General features: G+C 37.2%; 1 protein-coding gene across 2 annotated transcripts in view; it reads left to right on the top strand.

Moving 5' to 3' along the window:
* The window catches only part of Nr1h4 (nuclear receptor subfamily 1, group H, member 4), a 45,362-nt gene extending 24,911 nt beyond the window's left edge, over positions 1–20,451 (top strand). For both annotated transcript variants that reach the window (XM_013019301.1, XM_013019307.1), the window contains exons 5-9: positions 1,464–1,562; positions 1,865–1,964; positions 5,574–5,720; positions 15,977–16,090; positions 19,830–20,451. In XM_013019301.1, coding sequence (XP_012874755.1) covers positions 1,464–1,562; positions 1,865–1,964; positions 5,574–5,720; positions 15,977–16,090; positions 19,830–20,068 — 699 coding nt within the window. In that variant the 3' untranslated portion in view covers positions 20,069–20,451. The remainder of the gene's footprint in view (positions 1–1,463; positions 1,563–1,864; positions 1,965–5,573; positions 5,721–15,976; positions 16,091–19,829) is intronic.
* The last annotated feature ends 2,651 nt before the right edge of the window (positions 20,452–23,102 follow it).

The following is a 23,102-nucleotide window of genomic DNA, read 5'->3' on the forward strand; positions in this document are numbered from 1 at the left end:
CTTTCTTTCTTTCTTTCTTTCTTTCTTTCTTTCTTTCTTTCTTCCTTCCTTCCTTCCTTCCTTCCTTCCTTCCTTCCTTTCTTCCTTCCTTTCTTATCGGTTGTGGGGCTTGAACTTTAGGCCTGGGTGCCGTGGCTGAGCTCTTCAGCTCAAGGCTAGCACTCTACCACTTGAGCCACATCACCACTTCTGGCTTTTTCTGTTTATATGGTGCTGAGGAATCAAACCTAGGGCCTCATGCATGTGGGGCAAGCACTCTACAGCTGAGCCACCTTTCCAGTCCATCATTTTCTTTTTTTTAAGTCCATGTTTGTATTACTAAATAAATGTCCATTGTTTGTATAAGCAAGACAAAGAATCATTAGATTAGGGACATTTTATTTAAAAATTATTCATTCATTGTATCTTGAATTAGACTTTATCCATTTGTAAAACATAAATTGTAATGTCCTACAGTTCCTTGCTTAAAATTGACTTGCTGCTTGATGTTTTTGTTCCCTACTTGAATTTGATCCCCAGGAAATCATGTAACTTCTAGTAATGTCCACAAAATGAATCATCAGGTAATATACTCTTACAGTATTCATAAATCAAGTATGATTTTAGTATCACCAATTTTTAGCTTTCTAACTTATTAACTAAAATGCAAAATTTTAATGTTACTTTCTAAATTCGAATCTCACATCTCATCAACTTCAAATGTAGCCAAATATTTCTTTTTTGATAAATGTAATTATATTAAGCAAAGTAAGCCAGACCCCCAAAAAATAGGCTGCATGTTTTCACTCATTTGTATTAACTAGAATATATCTATAAGTCTACAAGTTAATTCAGTGGATAGTAAAAGAAAAATAATTACACTTGAACATGATTAATGAAACAGCACTCTAAGCATCTGCACAGTGAAAACAAAGGGGAGGATATTCTTAGGTGAGGATGACGATGGCTCAATAGTTATGTGCATATGACCATATCAAATGATGCTTATTGAAGTGAATGCCAAGAAATGGAAACCAGACTGGGGGGGATTGTAGATATTTCTCTTTTCTTTCATTTTTCCTTTGGTTTATTCCCTGATGTCATTTTTATATTTCTCTACCCTTTGTCTTGTATATAGATATCAGATTTTTCATTTCCTTTGTTATGATTAAACCTTGAATTTTCACTGACCTTCAACATGAGCAGGTTCAGTAGGCTCCATAGCCATATTCTTATTTATTCCCAGGAAATATGTGAAGGAAATATTCTGTTATTCTTTCTAGATGGGCAACTTGAGATAAACCACTTGAAACCAATTTAATGAGATAATGATATTATTTGTGCCAGGACTCAGAGAAAGCAGGCTGACACTCATAATTACTGTATTTAGGACTTTTCAAAATACTTTGCTAGATGAATGCACGTGTAGGAAGAAAACTTTATCACCAACCTCCCTAACACCTTGTATTTTCTTGCCAGTGCAGGAGAAAACTGAGCTCAGTCCAGATCAACAGAATCTTCTCCATTACATCATGGATTCATATAGAAAACAGAGGATGCCTCAGGAAATAACAAATAAAATTGTATGTGCCCTACTTGAGAATACATTTGTTTAAAGTTAGCGCTCACTAGAATCTTTACAATCTGCATGTGAATGTATAACTTGGGCTGAGAACTTAAGCTATTGACTTACTCTTTCAGTAGTACCCAGGAACAAAGGAAAGTCTTGCATATGTCTTGCCAATGGAATGGTTCTTCCAGAGATCTGAGGAATACAATTGGCTCTTTAAATGTTATCATATAAGTCTGTTTTGCTTTCCTTTAATGATTGTATATGATTAAAAATAATCACTTAATAATCATTTGCTTTTTTCTTAAAATTTAGTTAAAAGAAGAATTCAGTGCAGAAGAAAATTTTCTCATTTTAACAGAAATGGCTACCAGTCATGTGCAGATTCTTGTAGAATTCACAAAAAAGCTGCCAGGTATTTTCTTCCTTAATGATCAAAGTTAATATTTATTGAGTATTTGAAATGTGCCACAAATCAGCCACATTGCATACAGTGTTTTTTTAATTCAATCCCTACAACCATCCTGTATGTTCATATCTACCATTATTTTCTATTATCAAGTGTTTTTTTTAACATGTACTTATTTCTCTGCTCTATTTCCCAGCACTCTGTACATAAAAAGATGCAAGTCACTCATTAATATGCATGAATATGTCTGGTTACATACACATAAAAATTGAGAGCCAGAAACCGGGCGCCAGTGGCTCACGCCTGTAATCCTGGCTACTCAGGAGGCTGCGATCTGAGGATCACAGTTCAAAGCCAGCCGGGGCAGGAAAGTCCGTGAGACTCTTATCTCCAATAACCCACTAGAAAACCAGAAGTGGTGCTGTGGCTCAAACGGTAGAGCATTCGCCTTGAGCTGAAGAGCACAGGGACAGCGCCCAAGCCCAGAGTTCAAGACCAGCAACCGACCAAAAAAAAAAAATTGAGATCCAGAAAGGATATTTAAAACCACTTATAGTAACTCCTCTTAACAGATAAAAATAGGGACTTTGAAGCTTTGTTATTTTCACTCATTCATTCAGTACTTATTGTTGATTAATCATTCTATACTAAGTGCTTAGCTGTTCTCAAGGAGAATGGTTTGAGTGTCATATATATACTATTATATATTTTCTATATAATGCTCAATTAAAGGTTTTAATAAACATTGGTAAACATATAAACACAGACAAAGAACTGCTTGAATATAGAGTAATTAGTTGCCAATTGTGTCTGAGAGAGAAAAGGAACCTTTGGAGAGGATTATATTTGAGTTGGGTCTTACAAAAAGGAGTATGTCAATTGGCACAGAGGAGGGACATTCCAAGTTGAGAGATCTTCTGAACAAGACCACTTGTGTTCATAATTATCAGACATGGGAGAAAAGTTCAGTGTGTCTGTAACATAATGACTTTGGTAAGCTTCCCGGTTAGACAAAAAAAACCTAAGCTTATATCAGAGAATAATGGCCTAACGAGGGGATTTAATTCTTGTCTGCTGGTTGGTAAAAACTGTTTTGGTGGCTTTTACTTTTTCAGAGAGGGAAATGTTTATAAAAATTGATTCAGGAAGATGAGTTTATAAAATTTGTATACAATGGTTTAAATGAAAAGAAATGGGAGGCAGAGGCTGTCAGTTCCAAGTCTGCTCTACAAGTCCAAGCCAGAGAGTTTGAAACCAAGCAATAGCAGTGAGAGAGAAAAAAGGAACACAAAATAAAGACAGATTAAAAATTAGTAGGAATTAATGAACAATAATTTGTGTGAAAGGAAGGAGAGGGATTTAGCTACACTCAATCTACTGATACCAGTTCAAAACTGAAAAGCAAGAGTTTCACCTTTAGCCTACTATTCTTTCTGTCGCATTGCTGATGCTATCTAAACTGATAAATTTAAATTATCTCAGTGTCTTAAAAGATATTAATACATTATAACCCCATGATCCAGAGAGCATAATAGACACTTTGTACTGCAACCTAACACTGTAATTTCAAATTGCAGGTAACTTCTGCCATAGGATTTTAATTAGACATGCTAATCTGCTTTCCTTTTGCCAGCATTTTGCTATTATTTTATTAAATGTGTCACAGATAACATAAGTCTACATAAACTCATAAAATGGGAGAATAAAATTCTCACTATCATTGAAACCTTAATATTCTCTCATTACTTTATTAACAATGAGAGAAACTTAATTTGATATATGCTAATTAACTGAAGGAAAGCTTAATCAAAAACTAAGATTATACAAAAGTAAAAACTGTGGCGGAAAATGGAGCTGTGGCTCAAAGTAATAGAGTGCTAGCCTTGAGCAGAAAAGCTCAGGGACATTGCTCAGGCCCTGAGTTCAAGCCCATGACTGACAAAAAAAAGGACAAAGGAAAAACTATGGAAGAAGAAGAAATGAAAAAAGGTAGAGAAATAGGATATATTTGGCCATCTATGGGAAAAGATTTCTTTTCAGTTCAAATGGTCAGTTGATCTTGAACTGAAATATAGTTGAAGACAAAAATAATCTCAAGAAGTAGCTTACCTGAAAGCAGTGGCAATATCTTAGCATCTTGTTAATCCCAATAGATTGCCTAGTTCCTGAGGGAGAATACCATTAATGTATGCCCAAAGAGTAAAGCAGAAGGAAAAGTGTTTGTGAGTGTGTGTGTGTGTGTGTGTGTGTGTGTGTGTGTGTGTGTGTAGAAACAGAAGACAAAACACCCTTGAGAAAAAAAGTTTTTTATTCAGCAATAATTACATTAGTGCCAATATTTTTCAGATAGTAATCATAGCAATGTAATACCAATAATGAAAGGTATTTTGTGGGAAAATGGAATTGAGTCTTTCGATTTCATTCCTGGCACATATACTGGGCCAGGCACTGTCCAGGGTACTGGAGACCAGGTGTGAAGTAAGAAATCATTCCAATTCTTAACCCTTAACATTGCTCTGTTCTCTAAATTCCAATTGCTATTTACTCCTTCCCTAAGCCATTTAGTCCATGATGACATTATTTATGTTATTGTGTATGTACCAGCATAAATTTGTGTTTGTTTCCCATTCATTTGTTCATTCAGTTTGTCATTCGGTTATCTAATTATTCTTAGGATAAAAGGGCTACAAAGGTAAGCAATACAGACAGCCTCTGCCCCAGAAGACCATGAGCAAATATGCAAATAAATCCATATGATCATGTCAGTTAGTTTTATGAACAGAAATTAAATGAGTAAGAACCAGTGAGTACTGGGAATGTTATTTTAGATGGGGTAGCCTTGGAGCAGAGACCTGATGGCATGTTCTCCTGACGTCATGACAGAAGCGCCAAGAGTGAGGAGAAACAGGAACAGGGAATGAGGTCAGAGGGCAGCTGGGGACTGTGCCATATAAGACTAGATAAGGACTTTCTATTTTCCAGGAGGTGTTATGTTCCCTCAGGTTGGCAATTCTTTCCTGTACGTGTCTGTTTTCTGTATGATGCAATTCTAAGGTCAGAAGAGACACCTCAGCATGATCCTGAAGGTTTTCTTGGGACAGGGATGGATTGGGGTGCTACTTAGCCTCCAAATTTTAACTAAACAGTCATAATTCAGCTAAATATTCTGGATACACATAGATATTTTCCCCTGTGACTATGGAGGCTTTTATTCTTCACAGTTGAACCTGTACAACCAGTGTAGCAGAAATAATGACTCAAAGAGTATCTACCAACACCTTGCTCCTGAGGGCTGCTTCCTCTGAGTTGGTCTGTCTTGTCATAATACATTGTGCACTTAGTATGGACTTGACATCTCTTTTCATCTAATTTGCTTGAGAAGTCCTATTCAGTGAAGATAAAAGTCAGCTACTATTGGAGAGGTTACAATTGATACACCACTGACTCAACTTGAACATTCAACTGTAAAACAACAACAAAATCATGTCATGGAGATATTTTGCCAATGGTGATGATGAAATCTTGTCCTATCTATGAAGTAGCATACATATGCAATGAGAAATACAGTGTTGTGCCAAGACATCTTCTTGATACTTGTTGATCATCTTTACCCAGGCTTTCAGACATTGGATCATGAGGATCAGATTGCTTTGCTGAAAGGGTCTGCAGTTGAAGCTATGTTCCTCCGCTCAGCGGAGATTTTCAATAAAAAACTTCCAGCAGGACATGCTGATCTACTGGAAGAAAGGATTCGAAACAGTGGTAAGTGACTTGGTTAATGGTAAGAAATTGCTATACCTCATGAAGTCAGGCTCTGACATATAGATGTTGCCTAGGGTATGTGCATACACACATACACACACACTCACATAACACACACATATACACACACGTATACACATACCAGGTAAATCAGGTAAATGTTAAGTGCATGGGACTTTTGGAGACTTGGTTCAAATATTCTTTTTATGATAGAAAAATACCACAAAAATAGGAGAAAAATCAAACCATGAATATTGAGCTAAATATTATATTTCCCATGTATTGGGTTGGAGACTGAAGATTTCTGAGCACAGGAAGGCAAGCATCAAAAACAAGCTTTACAAGTTTTCTGGAGAAAGCCAGGATGAGAGATGCAAAAGGTCTCTAGGATATAATCCCTGATGCTGGGAGAAAGAAAGATGGAAAGGATCAGAAGGCCTCAGCTTCTTACTCTTTGAAAGACACTGTGTGGTCAAGAAATGTGGGTTCCAATCATATTTCTTAATAAGGATTAAGGCCCAGAATGTGTAGGAGATAAAATTTGCAAGATAAATACTAGTTTCTGTTTCTGTCTCTCTTACTGTGTGTGTGTGTGTGTGTGTGCATGCACACGTGCTCACATGCACGTGCAGGCTAAGGAATGAAGGTTCAGTCAGGTTACCTTCAAGGTAGCGTGCGCTTCTACAACCCTTGCTGTTTTTCTCCTTTAAATAATTGTTCTTTTCCTTACTGGTGGTTAGCTGGCTACTTAAGTATCCTGATTTTAAAGCTGAAACCAGTAATTAACAGTTCAAAACTTAGAAAAGATTTTAAAAATACGAGATGAGTTTTCACTAGTATGAGTCTGTTATTATAGCTAGCGAATGTAAATGAGTGTTTCTTTCACTTTTAAACTGACAATTGGACAATCGTTGCCTTCATTCATGATGGATAAAGCCAAATTTGCTTACTTTGGTCATTTATTTTGTTCTGGCTTCCATGAATTTGGGGAATGTCTTCTTTTCCTTAAAAAAAAACAACTCCTGTGTCAAACCTAATTTATGAAATACATAGAACAAGAAGAATGTTTAGTTGTATGGCAAAATATTACTTATTTTCCAGACAGATATTTTAACTCCAGATGAAAGTACATTTGATTTCAAGATATTCTGGCAGTTAAGAATGCTAACTGTGGAAGCTGGCTTAACTCTAGGCTTCTGTACTTAGTAATTCTATATCTGGACTCTCCATTTTCTAAAACTACTAAGACAGGCCCATATCAATTCAACCCCTTTGAAATCTTGTTTGACTTTAATATTTACTCTGAAGTCTAACATGTATTTTGACATTAAAAACTTTATGAAGTATGATCTACATCTTTTCATGCCAGCATTTTATCCCTGTACCCAACAAACACACCTATATCTTTGGGAGATAGCTAACTGTGGGGGATAAATCCTTTTTATGTTATTTTTTCCATTTAGTATAAGTAAAGGACAAGGACAGTTTGGGTGTAGAAGATCTGCTGTGTACTCACACTTCTTGCCTTTTCCTCATCTTCCTCCTCCTCTTTGTTGACTTTTCCTCAAAGACTCATTTAAAGTTAGTTTAGTTACCAGATAATAAAAGGCCATATGATTAAAAATGTTTTCATGAGAGGACATCTGAAGGAGAATTACCTGTCTCAGGTGCTGAGCCCCTGTTTTCTCCCTATCACTTAAGCCATAACCTCAGACCTTTTCATTTAGTTTATTTTCAGATAAGCTCTTGCAATTTTACATGGACTAGCTTTGGATGATGATTTTCCTAGCTCCACCTCCTGACTAACTGGGATTACAGGCAAACATCATCACATCTGACCAGTTGCTGACATTTTTGTGATAATCACTTGGTCCCCTTCCCCAACATGACTGACAAGGCACATATGTTTCACTTTGGCTCATCTGAGACAAAGTTTTCCCAAGAAGTTTACTGGGATTCTAAGAGCAAAATCCCAAATGTTTACAAAAGGCACATATGCATAATGGCTGGATTTATTCATAATAATGTCAAAGAATAACAACTATTCAGCACCTACTATGTATTTGGCTTTATTCTAAAAACAAATACCATGATGAGATTAAACATGCAAGAGTAGTGGGGGGGGAATGCCTCTGAAAAATAAAAGAGGAAGAAGCAGATGTAGATGAGAAAAGCCATCTTCATACACTATGCTGATAACCCCTGTGAAAGGAGAAAGGATGAGTATGGCAAGTCTCAGAGGATAGCCCAGTACTAACAAAGTCCAAGTGAGGTAATAGAGAGAGGTAGATGGAGGTACACTAGCATCCAGCTGTGCACAGAAGCTGGCCTAGGAGAAAACCAGTGTAGGTGTGCCCTTCCCGTTCACTGCCCAGCAGCTGGTTATCAGTCTACCTCCTTCTTCTCTTAGCTCTATTAGAAAGAGAGATATGGGCAAGGGGTCTTTCATAGCTAAAATTATGATTCACAAAAATATCTAATTTGTTCTTCATTATCCTTGGAAGGAGATACTATGACTCTTATGCCAGACCTAGACCTTCCCAAAGCCTCAATCCCCAACATTCTTTCTCTGCATTACCCTCTAATTTTCTAGTATTCTCTAGTTCTAGTAATTCCTTGCTCCAAAACAACTTCCATTCATTAACCTGCTACCCATTAAATTATCTATCCATTGACTTCATTTTGCTGACCTGGGTTAGAGTTCATGGTCTATTAAATATGATCAACTCCTGGGGTCATTCATTGGATATCTTCAACTCCTTACTTTTTTTAATTCCCTAAGAAAATGCTTTCTCTGACTCAATACAACTTTCTACCTTCTCTTCTTGAACCAGAAAACTGAAGCAACACCATTAGTTTACCTTATACTACTGATCACATACTTCAAATAGAGCTCAGTACTGTCAACTCATTTCTTTAGTCCACTCAGTTAGAGTCTTAGGGGAGCACATTACTTTTGTGTCATCTCTGTTTACATTCCAACATACCCTTTCTTTACTCTCAACTGACAAACTTCATTGGGAAGCATAGTGTTTATGAATATGTCGTAGGGGTTAGAGCTCAAAGAAATGTGGTGAAAGTCATAGGACAAAGGACTTCTCAATATGTCAAGTAGTCAATATATCAAATATATCATTATATCATTAGTCAATATGTCAAGATGAGGATCAGCACAAAAGATCAGGCTGGAGTCTACTTCCTAGAATTAAATGCAACATACAGGTCTCTCCAGAGTTTCCTGAATCTAGGACAAAGGCTAAAACTGTTGGGTTATATGGAGTGCTTGTAGCCATGAAGACATAAAATCCTTAAGAACAAAAGTCAGGCAGGTGCTTATATCTAGGTTCTCTTAAGTTTTGACTGTCCCACATTTCTTTGCAATGTATCAGCTACCTATAGCAAGGAAAAATAGCCATTCTGTTCTTCCATTACCAAATTAACAGTCTACTTTTTTTGCCTAAAGACAATCTCTGGCAATTTATTGTATTGAAGATATGACTGACAGCCCGCAAGCCTTAAAAATAAATAGGCAAGCTTCTCTATCATCTCAAAATACCACTAATATTCCTGAGGATGATGGTACATCAGCTCTCCTCTTTTTTTTTTCTTGATGAGCCCCTAGAATCCTACTGTTTCTATTTGGCTCTTCCAGTATGACAACTATCCAGTAACAATGAAAGATCAGTTTTAGTAAGAGTTGTATTCAAGTATCTGTCTACTTACCTTTTGTTTTTCAAGAAGCTTTTATTGATTATATCCTTGGGTATACTGAGGATAAAAAGATGAATGAGAGAGTCACAATTCTCAAGGACTTTATCTTCTTGAAGAAATAGATATGAAAAGAAATCAAACACAACAGTGTCCTGTATAATTTAAGTTAGAGTCTTGCTGTTATAATAAGAGACAAAGAAAATAAATGGATCTTAAACAAGATAGTTTATTTTTATTGATTGGAGCTGAGTGTCAGCGGTTCATGTCTGTAATCCTAGCTACTCAGGAGGCTGCGATCTGAGGATCACTGTTGGAAGCCAGCCTAAGCAGGAAAATCCATGAGACTTTTATCTCCAATTAACCACCAAAAAGCTGGAAGTGGAGCTGCGGTGATTGATAGAGCGCTAGCCTTGAGTGAAAGCTCAGAGGCAGTACCCAAGCCCTGCTTTTAAGCCCCAGGACTGGTACCAAAAAACCAACAAAAAGAATATGAAAAGTGCCAAGATGTGGTGAAATAAAAGAACTTTCATGTGCCTTCATGTTTTGAAAATAGCATTTTGGAAGTGGAAAATGTATCAAATATAGATTACTGAAGACATTCCACAAAAGAAATTTATCTGAGTTCTTGTATATTAGAGAGCCTTGGTAGTATTGTAACTGGCCTGGCATGACCATAGAAAGCTATTTCTAGCAGTAATGTGAATGAAGATTGAGAGGGATTTAGAAGAAGGAAGGAGACTCTGAAAGACAAATACACCATCTAAAAGAGAAATAATGAGGCGCTTGCAGGACAAAACCATAAAATAGTACAATAAATAATCAATAAGCAAAAGCCCTTTGCTTATAATGTCATCAGTGTCATAACTTGTGGCACTTGTGGCTCTTCCAGTTTAGAAAAGTTCAAGAATAAGTTTTCCAGGATGTAATTTGTGAAAATAAATATGCAGATCTCTAGCTTATAATAAGATACATTTTCCGAATATCAACCACATATTGTGACAATAAAAACCATCCCAAGTCACATGCTGCTTCGTATTTTATTATCTATAATGATGTTTCTTCCATTTATTAATATTTATGAATTTCCTTCTCCCCAGTGGATATTGAGAACATTGCCTCTTCCACATAACATAAAAACCTGATCTTGCAAGATGACCTTTCAGAATAACTTCTAATTCTTATGCTAATGTAACACATTCTTATTTCTATTGTACATTTACTTCTAGAATAACATAACCTCTCAAAGTTACCTTGTCTATGCCTACCAAAGTCTTCATAGAACATAATATGAAATTTCTTTTCTTATTCTTCAAACTCATCCTCTTTTGTTTTCTGTGGTTAAATCTCAATTATATACACAAAGATCCTGTCTCCTGAGATGCTTTTACTTACTGGGAGCTGCTGTGTTTATTTATGTTAATTGAGCCTTCAGAATATGTATCTAGCACCATTTGTGGTCCAGTTGTTTTTACTTACTCAAAAGCATCAATGATTTTATTTTTAATATAGTATTATAATGCAAAGTAGGCTTCTAAGTGGAAAGTTTTAATAAAAATAGGAGCAATCATATGATACCATGAAACACAATAGGATTGAAACAGGCTTGTAAATATAAACACATTTGCATTTTAACAGTAAGGAAATTAGCAATAATCTCTCACTGACCAAAACAACTTGTTCTATTCTTTTCAAATATGAATAACCCCTAAATTTTATAGGTTCTTTTTTTCTTAGCTTTTGTTAAAACACTATAATAGACTTAAATAGGTAAGTATTTATTAGGATGACAAAAGATCCCAAGATTTTGGAATGTTCCACCTTTACATAGATTGTCATTACTGTTTCTAATAACACCTGTAGGTGAGTGTTATATTCCTGGTTTATACATTATGTTATCATGAGCTTACAGAGGCTAGACAACTTACCTAGAGGACCAGGGAATGAGAATCCAGCACTACTTTGTGTAAGTTGCCTATGTCATTCACTATCCCTTACTGTAATATGTGCCCGTCTTTGGGGGGGAGGGGGGAGGGGGGAAGTGGGTGTGTTCATGCTTGTGTGCATGCATACCCATCCTAGGGCTTGAACTCAGGGCCTGGGTACTATCCTTGAGTTTTTTTTAGCTCTAGTGCTCTACCACTTGAACTACAGCTCCACTTTTGGCTTTTTTGGTAGTTAATTGGAGATAAAAGTCTCATAGAATCTCCTATCTAGGCTGGCTTTGAACCACAGTCCTCAGATCTCAGCCTCCTGAGTAACTGGGGTTACAGATGTGAGCCACCAGCACCTGTCTTAATCTTGCTTTTCAGAATGTACACACAATTCTTTGGGGTCAGACCATTTGGTGCTCAGTTATAATACAGAATCTCCAAATGAGAAGAAGCATTAGAAGAAAATGGAAGTCAGTATTTCCATTGTCTTTAAACAGAGACTTTTTCCCCCCTCAGCTGATTCTCCTGGTTTTTAGTACTTGGTCAGTTTGGGACATTACATATTTATTTATGTGTCTGCTTCTTCCATGAATCTGTTAACTGCTTTAATACTTTGTATGCCCAGAACCAGCACAGAGATCAATACCTACAGGTTTACAAATATTGATGACATTTGTTGACTGTCCAAAACGCTGATAACTCCTAAAAAGGCCTAATTTGTCTGGATAATTTTTGACCACTAAGACTAATGCAAAAAAGTCTACTTGGTATAGTTAATCGTGAAAATATCTTGTAATATTTAAAAGTTTATGACAACTTTTAAACATTAGTAAGAGTAAAGCACAAATGACTCACTGGGGTAGATTTTAGTAGTTGAAACATTTCTTAGCACCCCGAGAATGTTTCCATTGTCTTACTGGGATCTTTTACCTCACTTTTACAACTTTGTCAAAACTAGCAAAATGTAATATCGCCTAGTTTAACAAATATTATTTATGACTAAATTTATTAACCACAAAACTTTTTTGTCTTCTCAGAGGCTCAGATCCTTTTGATTATTCAGTTTTTCCTTACTAAATCGATTATTCAAATCTTTTTTAAAAAGAAAACAAAAATATACTTTTAATTTAATTTTAAAAAGCTTTAAAGTCTTTTTCATAGCAGTCCTGTGATTGATTTAGAAAACAGCTCCCTCTTATGACCAAAAGAATGAAGCTAATTGGTCATAAGAGCAAAAGTGAAGCAAATTTGGAGCTAGAATTCAGGAAGGAGGAAGCAGGAAAATAGGCAAAGGGTTCCCCCTTCAGGATGATGTTGCTATTACACTTTCCTTAGTTACTGTTTGTGCTGGCCTGGATATTGTGACAGTTGACTAATGTCTAGAACATATTGATATTTGATCTATCCTATGGGAAGATTATTTTTTTAACTCACCTTTATTTGTTTCCTATATTTTCTCTATAGTCTTAGATGTTTGCAACATAGGGAAGATGAAATAATGACAAAAGTAACATTTAAATTTCCCCCCAGCATTACCAACTATAATTAGATAGCTACTGAAACTTATGTCTTTAGAGGGTATGTGGGAATTTAGAAGGATAAATGAAGCAGAAAATTAAATAATAAAAAATGATTTCTAAAAACTGAATATTTCTAAGTCACATGTCTTGAGTATTATCTCCAAACCTTATCTACTATGGGAGGTTATTATGAGTCCATAAATGATTATTTTAGGGAGGTAAAGCCATGGGCATAGTCCATCAGAGCTGTAGGAAATGTAAAAGCTGTCATTTTTGAAGATTAAAACAAAAACTTGTCAAAATAAGACAGATCTTAGTTGGGCTTTAATATCTAGAAAAATCCTGAGACTGATTTTCCAATTTGTATTCATTTCCAGTAAGATGCAGCATGGCTTTAAAAAGAGATCACTGTAAAGTCAAAAGCAGACAAATTTAATCTATGACTAATGTGAAATAAGATGAGTTAGTGTGTCACATCAATTCACCTGAATAGCAACCATAGCTATTTATGATTATCTGTTCAAGCATTTATAAGGACTTACTATTGGGTAGGATTGTGCTAAACATTCTCTATTAGTCCATGTAATACTACCATTCTGTAAGTCACATCTCACAGCTGAGAAAATGAAAGCTTAAAAAGTTGAAGCCATATGCCGAAGCCAAGATGTGGAGTCAGAGTTCAAACTCAGAGTTGGTCCGTGACCTTTTACACCATTGGAATCCAAGACTGACATTTCTGACTGACAGATATCAGTTCTTCTCGTTCTCAGTTGTATGGAGTATAGCCGTGGGCATTCAGCTGAATAAAGAGTGCTCTTCCACATGATATAATTGCCAAGTTTGCGCAACAAAGACTGTGTTGTGAATAGAGCCCACGGGTGGAGGGGGGGGTCAATTATAGAATTAAAAGTCCAGGGCAAAGACTATGGTGTTGACTACAGAGGGAAAGGTCAAGAATTCAGTTAAGGATTTTTCATATCCTTCTAAAAGTGAGAGTTGTAAAAAAAAATCCTCTTTGATAAGCTCACTTTGTATAAAGAGTATCCTTAGATGCTCATTGTACACTTTAGAATACAGAATCAAATTGTATTCTACTTTGATTCACTTAAAACTCTACAGAACGAGATGGGAAGGAATAGAGAGCAGCCTATTATCATCTGAACCAATTCTGAGAAATGCATATAAGCAAAAAGTGCATATATTTATATATAAATATGAAAATGAATTACTAGGCATTAAACTAATACTTACTGACTGAGAGGAAGAAGTGGTGTGGAGAGAAGTCTTGCATTATGTAGGGAAGTAGGTAAAGGAGGAGGAAGCCATTCCAACAGACAGAACAACATGTACACATGTGATAAACTGAACTGGTTTTTTGTGCCAATGCTGGGGTTTGACCTCAGGACCTCGTCTCTTGCTTGTTTTTTTTTTTTTTTTTTACTCAAGGCTAGCATTTCACCACTTGAGTTACAGCTCCATTTCCAACAGCCTGACTTCTTTAGGGAAAGAGGCAAGATTACAGGGAGGACAATGTCTTAGTCAATGCCCAGCAGTTTGGATACTCCATTAATCCATGTCTCCCTAGCTGTGTGTCTCTGGGCAAGTCATTTGCCTCTCTGTATCTATCTCATGGGTGATAATAGAAGGCATAATTAGAACATAAGAAGTACTTAGAACAGTGCCCAGTACACGGTAAGTACTCAATAAATATGAACTGTTATTATTACTATCTTGGGTGGCAAGACAGGAGAAAGACAGATCCCAGAGGCTCCTATGTAAAATGGAAGAGGGTTAAACCTATGCCAAAAAGCATCGAGAGTGTTTGAAGGCATGTATGAGGTAGAGGAGAAAGCGTGTCATTGGAATTTTAGCGAAGTTACTTTGGTATCTAGATAGAAGATGATGGGAGGAATAAACTGAAGACAGGAAGACAGAGAGAAGGGAGGTACAGTAATCCACGTGACTAGAGATGGTGCTTAAAGTAGGTCAGTGCCAGGGGCTGTGGAGCCAGGAGGGAGTGACAGTTGAATGGGGAATAAGTAGAAGAATCTATAGGACTAAGCACCTGAAATTCAGTTTCCAGGCGTAGGCAGCTGGTAGATGAAGACATTAGTCATGGAGAATGGGAATTCCAAGATAGGGGTAGATTTGGAGGAAGGTTGGGAGGGTTTGGTTCTTCTGTACATGATGTCTTTGGTCTTGGACATTCCATATTTGAAGAGAATTTCCAAGTACCAGCATCTGGTAGACAGTGGGTCAATAGGCTTGGCTCAGTGTCCTTTCGAAAGAATCCCGACCCAGCTGGATTCAGTTGATCAGGTCTGTAATCTTACCTGCTTGGGAGGCTGAGATTGGGAGGATCAAAGTTTGAGGTCAGCTTGGCAACATGTTTGGGAGGCTCCACACAGTGGTGTCATTCCAGCTATGGCAGGAAGTATAAATAGGAGGATCATGGTTCAGTCCAGACTAGCCAAAACATGAGGCCCTATCTCATAAACAACTAGAGGTTGGAGATAGAGTACAAATCACAAAGCACAAACCTAGCAAACATTAAAACTCGAGTTTAAACCCTATACTGTCAAAAAACAAAAACCTTGCCAATTTGTTTAATGGTGCTGGAGCTGTTAATAATTCTGGACTGAAGAACAGCAACTTTTTAGTTATATTGGATGCCATAGATGTTAATATTAAAAAGATTGAGTGCCATCTAGAAAATGATCATGCCTGTCTACCTTCTTTCCTTTCTCCCTTCCTCTACATCTCTCATGTACCTGGGGTTATAGAAATGTATTACCACATCTGGCTTGTTTTTTGAGATAAGCTCTCCCTAACTTTTGTTGCATGGGGGGTGGCCTTTAACTGCAGTTCCAAACATGAGCCACTGCACCTGGTGAAATCACTGCTTAGGCTATATTTGGTCTTCTGTGAAATGTTTGTTTTGCAGGACGTCTATGATATACAGTAATTACTTGACTATGTGCAAATGAGGTAGCTATTATTATGTATATCTGTTATATAGTAGGTTTCCATTTGTTTGCTTTTCAGTGACTGAAAAACTTTACAGTAACTGAAGTTTCTCAATGTTTTCACACAGGTATCTCTGATGAATATATAACACCTATGTTCAGTTTTTATAAAAGTGTTGGTGAATTGAAAATGACCCAAGAGGAATATGCTCTATTGACAGCAATTGTCATCCTCTCTCCAGGTAAGTTCACTGTTGCATTTTAATTTCTATTCTAGTTGTTGTTTGTTCAACATCAAGTCATGGTGATTATTAAAGAAAATCTGAGAACCACATAAGTAAAAAGAAAAAACAGCCAATAACTCTATTATTTGAATGGGATAATTGTTAGCTCTTGGATGCATCTCTCAGTCTTGTTTCTAAACATCACCTTCTTGTATTCAACGCTTACTGAATATCCACTATGTTCTAATGATGGTTCCAGACATTGGGATGCAATAGAGTGCAACTCTCACAGAGCCCTCATTCTAGGGTGGTGAGGCTGATGATAAATGAAGAATCAAATAAAAATATTCTTTTCAGGAGGTGGTGTATATTACTAAAATAGAATGAGTGTTATCTTTTTTTTGCTAAGGAAAGAAAGTGGCAAGAGAATGATATTTTCACTGGTAATCAAGGAAGGCTTTTCTTTTCCTTTCTTCATGTTTATTATCTGGAGTTTTATTGTTTGCAGAAGCTTTTCTTTCTCCTCCATCTTTATATAGCTCTTTTGAAATCAGTGTAGATTCCTACTTCACTCTGTATTCTTTAATAGAATTATTATTTCTCAAATTGACCAAAATTTGTCCCAGTGAGTTGATTGTTGAGTCCTTTTCACGTACTTCCAGTGTTCTTTGACTATTTTCATAAGGCCTTAAGTTCTGTTGATGGAAAATGGCATTTTTAAACCAAATTCTGTGCATTGATAGCATTGATATTTGTATATCCTTGCTTCTGTTCACTCACAGTGGCCATACTGACATTTATATTCTACATATTTCTGCACTCACTTATGTGTTAAATTTGAAAACCAAGTTCACATCAATAATTCTAATTCTAAGCTATTATCTCTGGGTTTTTTTCTGAAGTCTTGGCAATTATCATGTTTGCTAATGCTTTCTAGACAAACTAATGACTCCTATTATTATCATCATATTTACTTACTCCATTAATTCATGTATTTGCTTAATATGATCCATCACATAAGCACCTCGTATCTCTGCTTCCCTATTAGCCTGCTCTCTTTTTTCCTCTTGTTTTTAATTGTCAAGGCAATGTACAGAGGAGTTACAGTTACATAAGTAAGGTAATAAGTACATTTCTTGTCAAACTTCTTACCCCTGCCCTCACATTTTCCTACTTTCCCTCCCCACAATTCCTCTCCAAGTTAGACAGATCATTTCCAACATATTGTCTTATGTATATTGCTGTTGCATTGGTTCCCCCCAGCCCTTTGTCTCACCATTCTGTTGTTCCCCTTCCCTTCCCTAATCCAAATAAACATATATACAATACCAGGGTACCAAAATCAAGTATAGTGACAACAGGGATATACCATATATATATATATATATACACATATGAGGGAGAACATACAAAAGAAACAAGAAACCATATAGTACATTACAAACAATAACAAAGAAAAATCTCTTGTGTCCACATCTTGAAGTTAATTTCACTTAGCATCATCTTCTATGGTCATATGTACATAGCTACTGAGCTATTCTGCTCCTCTGCTAAGATTATCCTAGATATATACTAATTATTACAAATAAGGGAAACCATAGAAACTATGTTTCTTTGGGTCTAGCTTATTTCACTTAATATGATTTTTTTCAAGTCTTTCCATTTCCTAACAAATAGGGCAGTGTCATTCTGTCTGATGGAAGTATAGAATTCCATTATATATGTGTGTGTGTGTGTGTGTGTGTGTGTGTGTGTGTGTGTGTGTGTACACCACATTTTCTTGATCCATTCATCTACTGAGGGGTATCTGGGTTGGTTCCATATCTTAGCTATGGTGAGTAATTCTGTGATAAACATAGTTGTGCTGGTAGCTTTAGTATGGTCTTGTTTGTGAACATTTGGGTAAATGCCCAAAAGTGGGACTGCTGGGCCATAGGGGAGCTCTATGTGTAGTTTTTTTGAGGAACCTCCACACTGCTTTCCGATGTGGGTGAACAAGTTTACACTCCCACCAACAGTTCAGAAGCGTTCACTTTTTGGCCTCACCAGGGAAGTCTTTTCTAAGTTACTGTCATTTGAATAGGGTATCAATGAAATTATAAAATGTATAATGTAATAGAGAATGTGATTCTTTAAAACATTCAGATTTCCTCAAAAATCATTTTCCAAGTTATTAACAAATCATACTGATAAGTTGGGCATGGTGGCCCATGCCTGTAATCTCAGAACTAGGAAGTTGAGGCAGGAAGATCATGAGTTTGAGGATAGCCTGGGCTACATCATGAGACTGTTTCAAAAAATAGAAAAGTGTTCTTATGAAAGTTTGTTGTAAAGTGTGTATTATATTCTGTTGAATAGATGTACAATTGTATTCGTAATCATTAATAAATACGTTTATATAGCAGTGTGCTTCCAATTTTCTTGTTTTAAACAATGTTGAATATCTCTGTACATAAAATTAAAGAGTTAATTACTTAAAGTGATAGGAGACAGGGCTGGGAAGGTGGCTCAGTGGTAGAGTGCTTGCCTTGCATGCCTGAGGCCCTGGGTTCAATTCCTCAGCACCACATAAGCAAAAAGAAAAAAGCTGGAAGTGGAGCTGTGTGGCTCAAGTGGTAGAGAGCTAGCCTTGAGCTGAAGAGCTGAGGGACAGCACCCAGGCCCAGAGTTCAGGCCCCACGACCAGACCCCCCCCCAAAAAAAGTGATAGGAGACAGACATATACACCTCCAGAGTCAGCTTAAAGTTGACTATTTTTAAAGTTATTATTGGGAGCAAGTAATATCATGCTCATGATGTTTAAAACATCACTACAAAGTTAACTTGAAAGCATTTTTTTTTTAATTTTGGTGCGAGTTCTGGGGCTTAAACTCAGATCCTGGCCACTGTCCTCAGCTTTTTGGCTCAAGGCTAATACTCTACCACTTGAGCGACAGCTCTACTTCTGGCTTTTTAGTGGTTTATTGGAGATAAGAGTCTCAGGGACTTTCCTGCTCAGTCTGGCAACAAACCATGATCCTTAGATCTCAGCTTCTTGAGTAGCTAGGATTATAGGCATGAGCCACCAGTGCTCAGTTGAAAGCAAATTTTTATGATATTGAGACAGAAGGTAGTTTTTACTGTTTTATAGATTATTATAATTAGAAACAGACTTATGATGTAAAAGGAAATCTGTTTGGCAGAAATTATGCATGTAGATCCCTATGACCCAACAATTCTACACTTAAGAAGAGACCTACCAGAAAGCATGCTGGTGCTAAACTATGGGTGACTATCTAAGGATTTTATTGTGAAGTTTCTAGAGAGCATTGGGTGTTCTGTGGTTTCATGAAAATTTGCATGTGTGTGTGCATGCGGAGGAGTGTGCATTCATGCGCATGTGTGCATAAATTTATTAAATCGAACATTTTATACAGGTTTTGTAAAGGGTACAACATGTGTAAATGTACTTTCAAAAAAGTTAGCATTCCAAAATTATACCCAATGAATGTTCTCCTCTCTTTTTCCTTCCTTCTGTCCTTCCTTCCTTCCTTCCTTCCTCACTCCCTTCCTTCCTTCCTTCCTTCTTTCCTTCTTGGGATCCTCTGCATTTTAATACAAAAATTATTTGCTTCCTTCTTTTCCATTAAAAATTATCTTTACATCATTATAAGAGGGGGTTTTAATCTAACATGTCAGTTTATGAGTACCACACATCTTGACCGATGTCAGCCCTTCCGTCCTTCCTTTTATGTTGCTATTTTATTTTCCAACACAGATCGACAATACATAAAGGACAGAGAGGCAGTAGAGAAGCTCCAGGAACCTCTGCTTGATGTGCTACAAAAATTGTGCAAGATTCACCAACCTGAAAACCCTCAACACTTCGCCTGCCTCCTGGGTCGCTTGACTGAACTGCGGACATTCAATCATCACCACGCGGAGATGCTGATGTCATGGAGAGTGAATGACCACAAATTCACGCCACTCCTCTGTGAGATCTGGGATGTACAGTGACCCGCATCCCAAGGGAGGTGGAGGGCCTGGCTTCTTTTCTTCCTTGTAATATAAATCTCATATATGTTTTTCCTTTATTTCATTTGTACTTGGTTTTCCTCAAGAATCTTGATGAATATTTATGAAGTAATTATATAACTTCCACAATTGCAAATACGAACTAGACAGAATTATTTTCCCTACACTATATTTTGCCAGGCTTCAGGGAGTACTACATTGGAATCGGCATGCCCTGTTTGCCTAATTAAATTGATGGTTACTTCAACTCTACTTATTAAACTAGGGGAAAAAAATCATCTTGTTCTCCATCTTACCATATTGCATATATTTTATTAAAGAGTTGTGCTCAATTTTGGCAATAAACGGAACATTATGGCAATAGGCTTTTCCATGGGAACAAGCATTTCTTTCGATGATGAAAGGTATCTTTTTGAATTTGCTGGGGTGAGTGTAAGGCTCAGTTAGCAATAGATAAACTCTCAGAATGTAACTGGGGATTGTCCCAACCCTGAAGAAGTTATGGCAAATACTCACTTGGTTTTAATAACCTCAGGACCATTTTGTTTTCCTTGACATTTCACTAAACTATTCCCCCAAGCCATCCCTCTCTCTGTTTAGCATGCCAATGCCATTAGATGTGAGGACATTTTCTTATCTCTTAAAAGTGCTCACTGCTGGCTTCAGTACATTGGATTTATTGTTTTTCATTTCTTTCACTTTTTGAAAACACTTCTACAGCTGGGTGCACAGCTGTGGTACATTCTCCCACCCCCCTCACCCCCAGCCGGAATTCATTCATTTCCTTCTTTCATTGTTCTACTGCTACATTCTTCTCCCCATTATCCTTTGGTAACACAATAAAACACCTTCTATAAATAATAGCTTTAAATCTCCCTTCCTCCTGAACTCAGCCAAACTGGAGCTACCAAGCAAAGAGTTTTTGTATTAAAATGCAAAGGATCCCTGGAAATACATAAAGGATATATGTATTTTTTTATTTAGCAAAATATAAAAATAGTCTGTGGAAAAGGGAATGAGATAGGGCAAGCATATTTGGCAAGTTAAGAGCAGTCAAATGGAAGTCATGCACAGAACAAGGTATGTGGGTAGCTGGGGGGAAGGGGGGAGTGTACTGGTAACACCATTTATGGAGTTCTCTGTCCTGGGATAAGCTAGCAAACAAATTGCCTTTGAAACAATCAAGCGACTGATCATTGTGAACAGACTGATTTTCTTGAATTTTCTGAACTATTCTAGAGAATTGCTGGGTCTTAGGAGGAGAATGTTGGAGGAGAGAGAGAGGTGGGGAGAAGGTCCTACCCCTCTCAGAACTGGATGGTCAGTCCAGGTGTCAACCTGAGATTTGTGACCTGAGACTTAGTTGAACTGCACTTCAGGACATCAGCTGCCATCAGAACCAGTTTGTTGTTGTTCTTGTGGAAGTATACACCCACACAGTTGGTACCAGAGTGTTGTGATTCCAGCTGAATTTTTGTGAGACACATAAATCTAAAATGCAAGGTAGAGAACTGAAAACACCCCCACCCACACACCCACACAAACTGGACAGATAGTATGAGACTGGATCTGAAAAAAATAATTGAAGCCTAGGCATGGCTCAAGTATATAGTCCCTGACTAGCAGGTAGAAAGGTCCTGAGTTTCAAACCTCAAAAACATACATACATACATACATACATACATACATACATGCCTTCTAGATTTATAGGTAAAATTCATTTCTTAGAGTCTTGTATTCTTTTAAGCCAAAGGATAAAGGAAACAATGAGAGAAAGGCATATGTAGGGGTTTCTTTGCTTTCTCCCTCTATTTTACAGCTGAAGGTGTTACCACTATAGGTTAGAGACAACTATCAGTATCTAGTGGGCTGAGTTGAGGAGTACTGCTACATATCCTACAGTATAGAATAGCCTTGCGTCATAGTCATTACCGGTCCCCAAAGGTCAATTGTTAAACCCAGGCTTTTTTCATCCTCAGTCCATTTAGGCTGCTGTTATCAAATGCCAAACAAACAAAAACAAGCAAAAAATGGTTAACTTATAACCCACAGCAAATTATCACTTTCAATTTGGGAGTCTGGGAAGTTAAAGATCAAGTCACCAGCAGATTTGGTTTTCGATGAAGGTCTGCTTCATGAATTGTGGTAGAAGGTACTAAGTAGCTCTCCAGGTCTCATATATATATATATATATATATATATATATATATGTAATTTTTGCTGTCCCTGAGCTTTTGTGCTCAAGGCTAGTGCTCTACTACTTTGCCCCCACAGATCCACTTCCAGTTTTCTGGTGGTTAATTGGAGAGAAGAGTCCTACAGACATTTCTATGCAGGCTGGAGTGGAACCACAATCCTTCGATCTCAGCTTCCTGAGTAGCTATGATTACAGGCCTGAGCTAAGAACGCCCAGCTGGGTCTCTTGTATAAAGGCACTCATCCCATTTTCTAGGGATCCACCCTCTTGACAATCACTTACTAAATGCTCTCATCTCCTTTGTTCAGGTTAGTATTTCAACTATGAATGGGGGCACAAATATTCAGACCATAGTGTACCTCCCTAAGATCTGCCCTGTGCGTTCAGGACTTCCTGCTGAGTTGATCTAGCTATAGCATGATTCTCTCACGGTGGAGATATTCTAGCTCACATCAGCACTGTAGACAGTTTATTTGTGTAATAATAGTTCACTAATAGTGAACTCTAATACTAGATATGAGAAAACGGTTTCGAAGTTTTGGTTGTTTTTTTGTTGTGGAGAATTAGACACCAGCTACCACAGTACCAGCTGTACTGTGGCTCTAGTGGTAGAGGGCCTGACTCACAAGTGTTAAAAACAAAAACAAGGGGGGACTGGGAAGGTGGCTCAGTGGTAGAGCACTTACTTTGCATGCTCAAGGCCCTGGGTTCGATTCCTTAGCACCACATAAGCAAAAAGAAAAAAGCCGGAAGTGGCGCTGTGGCTCAAGTGGTAGAGCGCTAGCTTTGAGCTGAAGAGCTGAGGGACAGCGCCCAGGC

Source organism: Dipodomys ordii, unplaced genomic scaffold (genome assembly GCF_000151885.1).
Source record: "Dipodomys ordii isolate 6190 unplaced genomic scaffold, Dord_2.0 Scaffold3, whole genome shotgun sequence".
NCBI lineage: Eukaryota > Metazoa > Chordata > Mammalia > Rodentia > Heteromyidae > Dipodomys > Dipodomys ordii.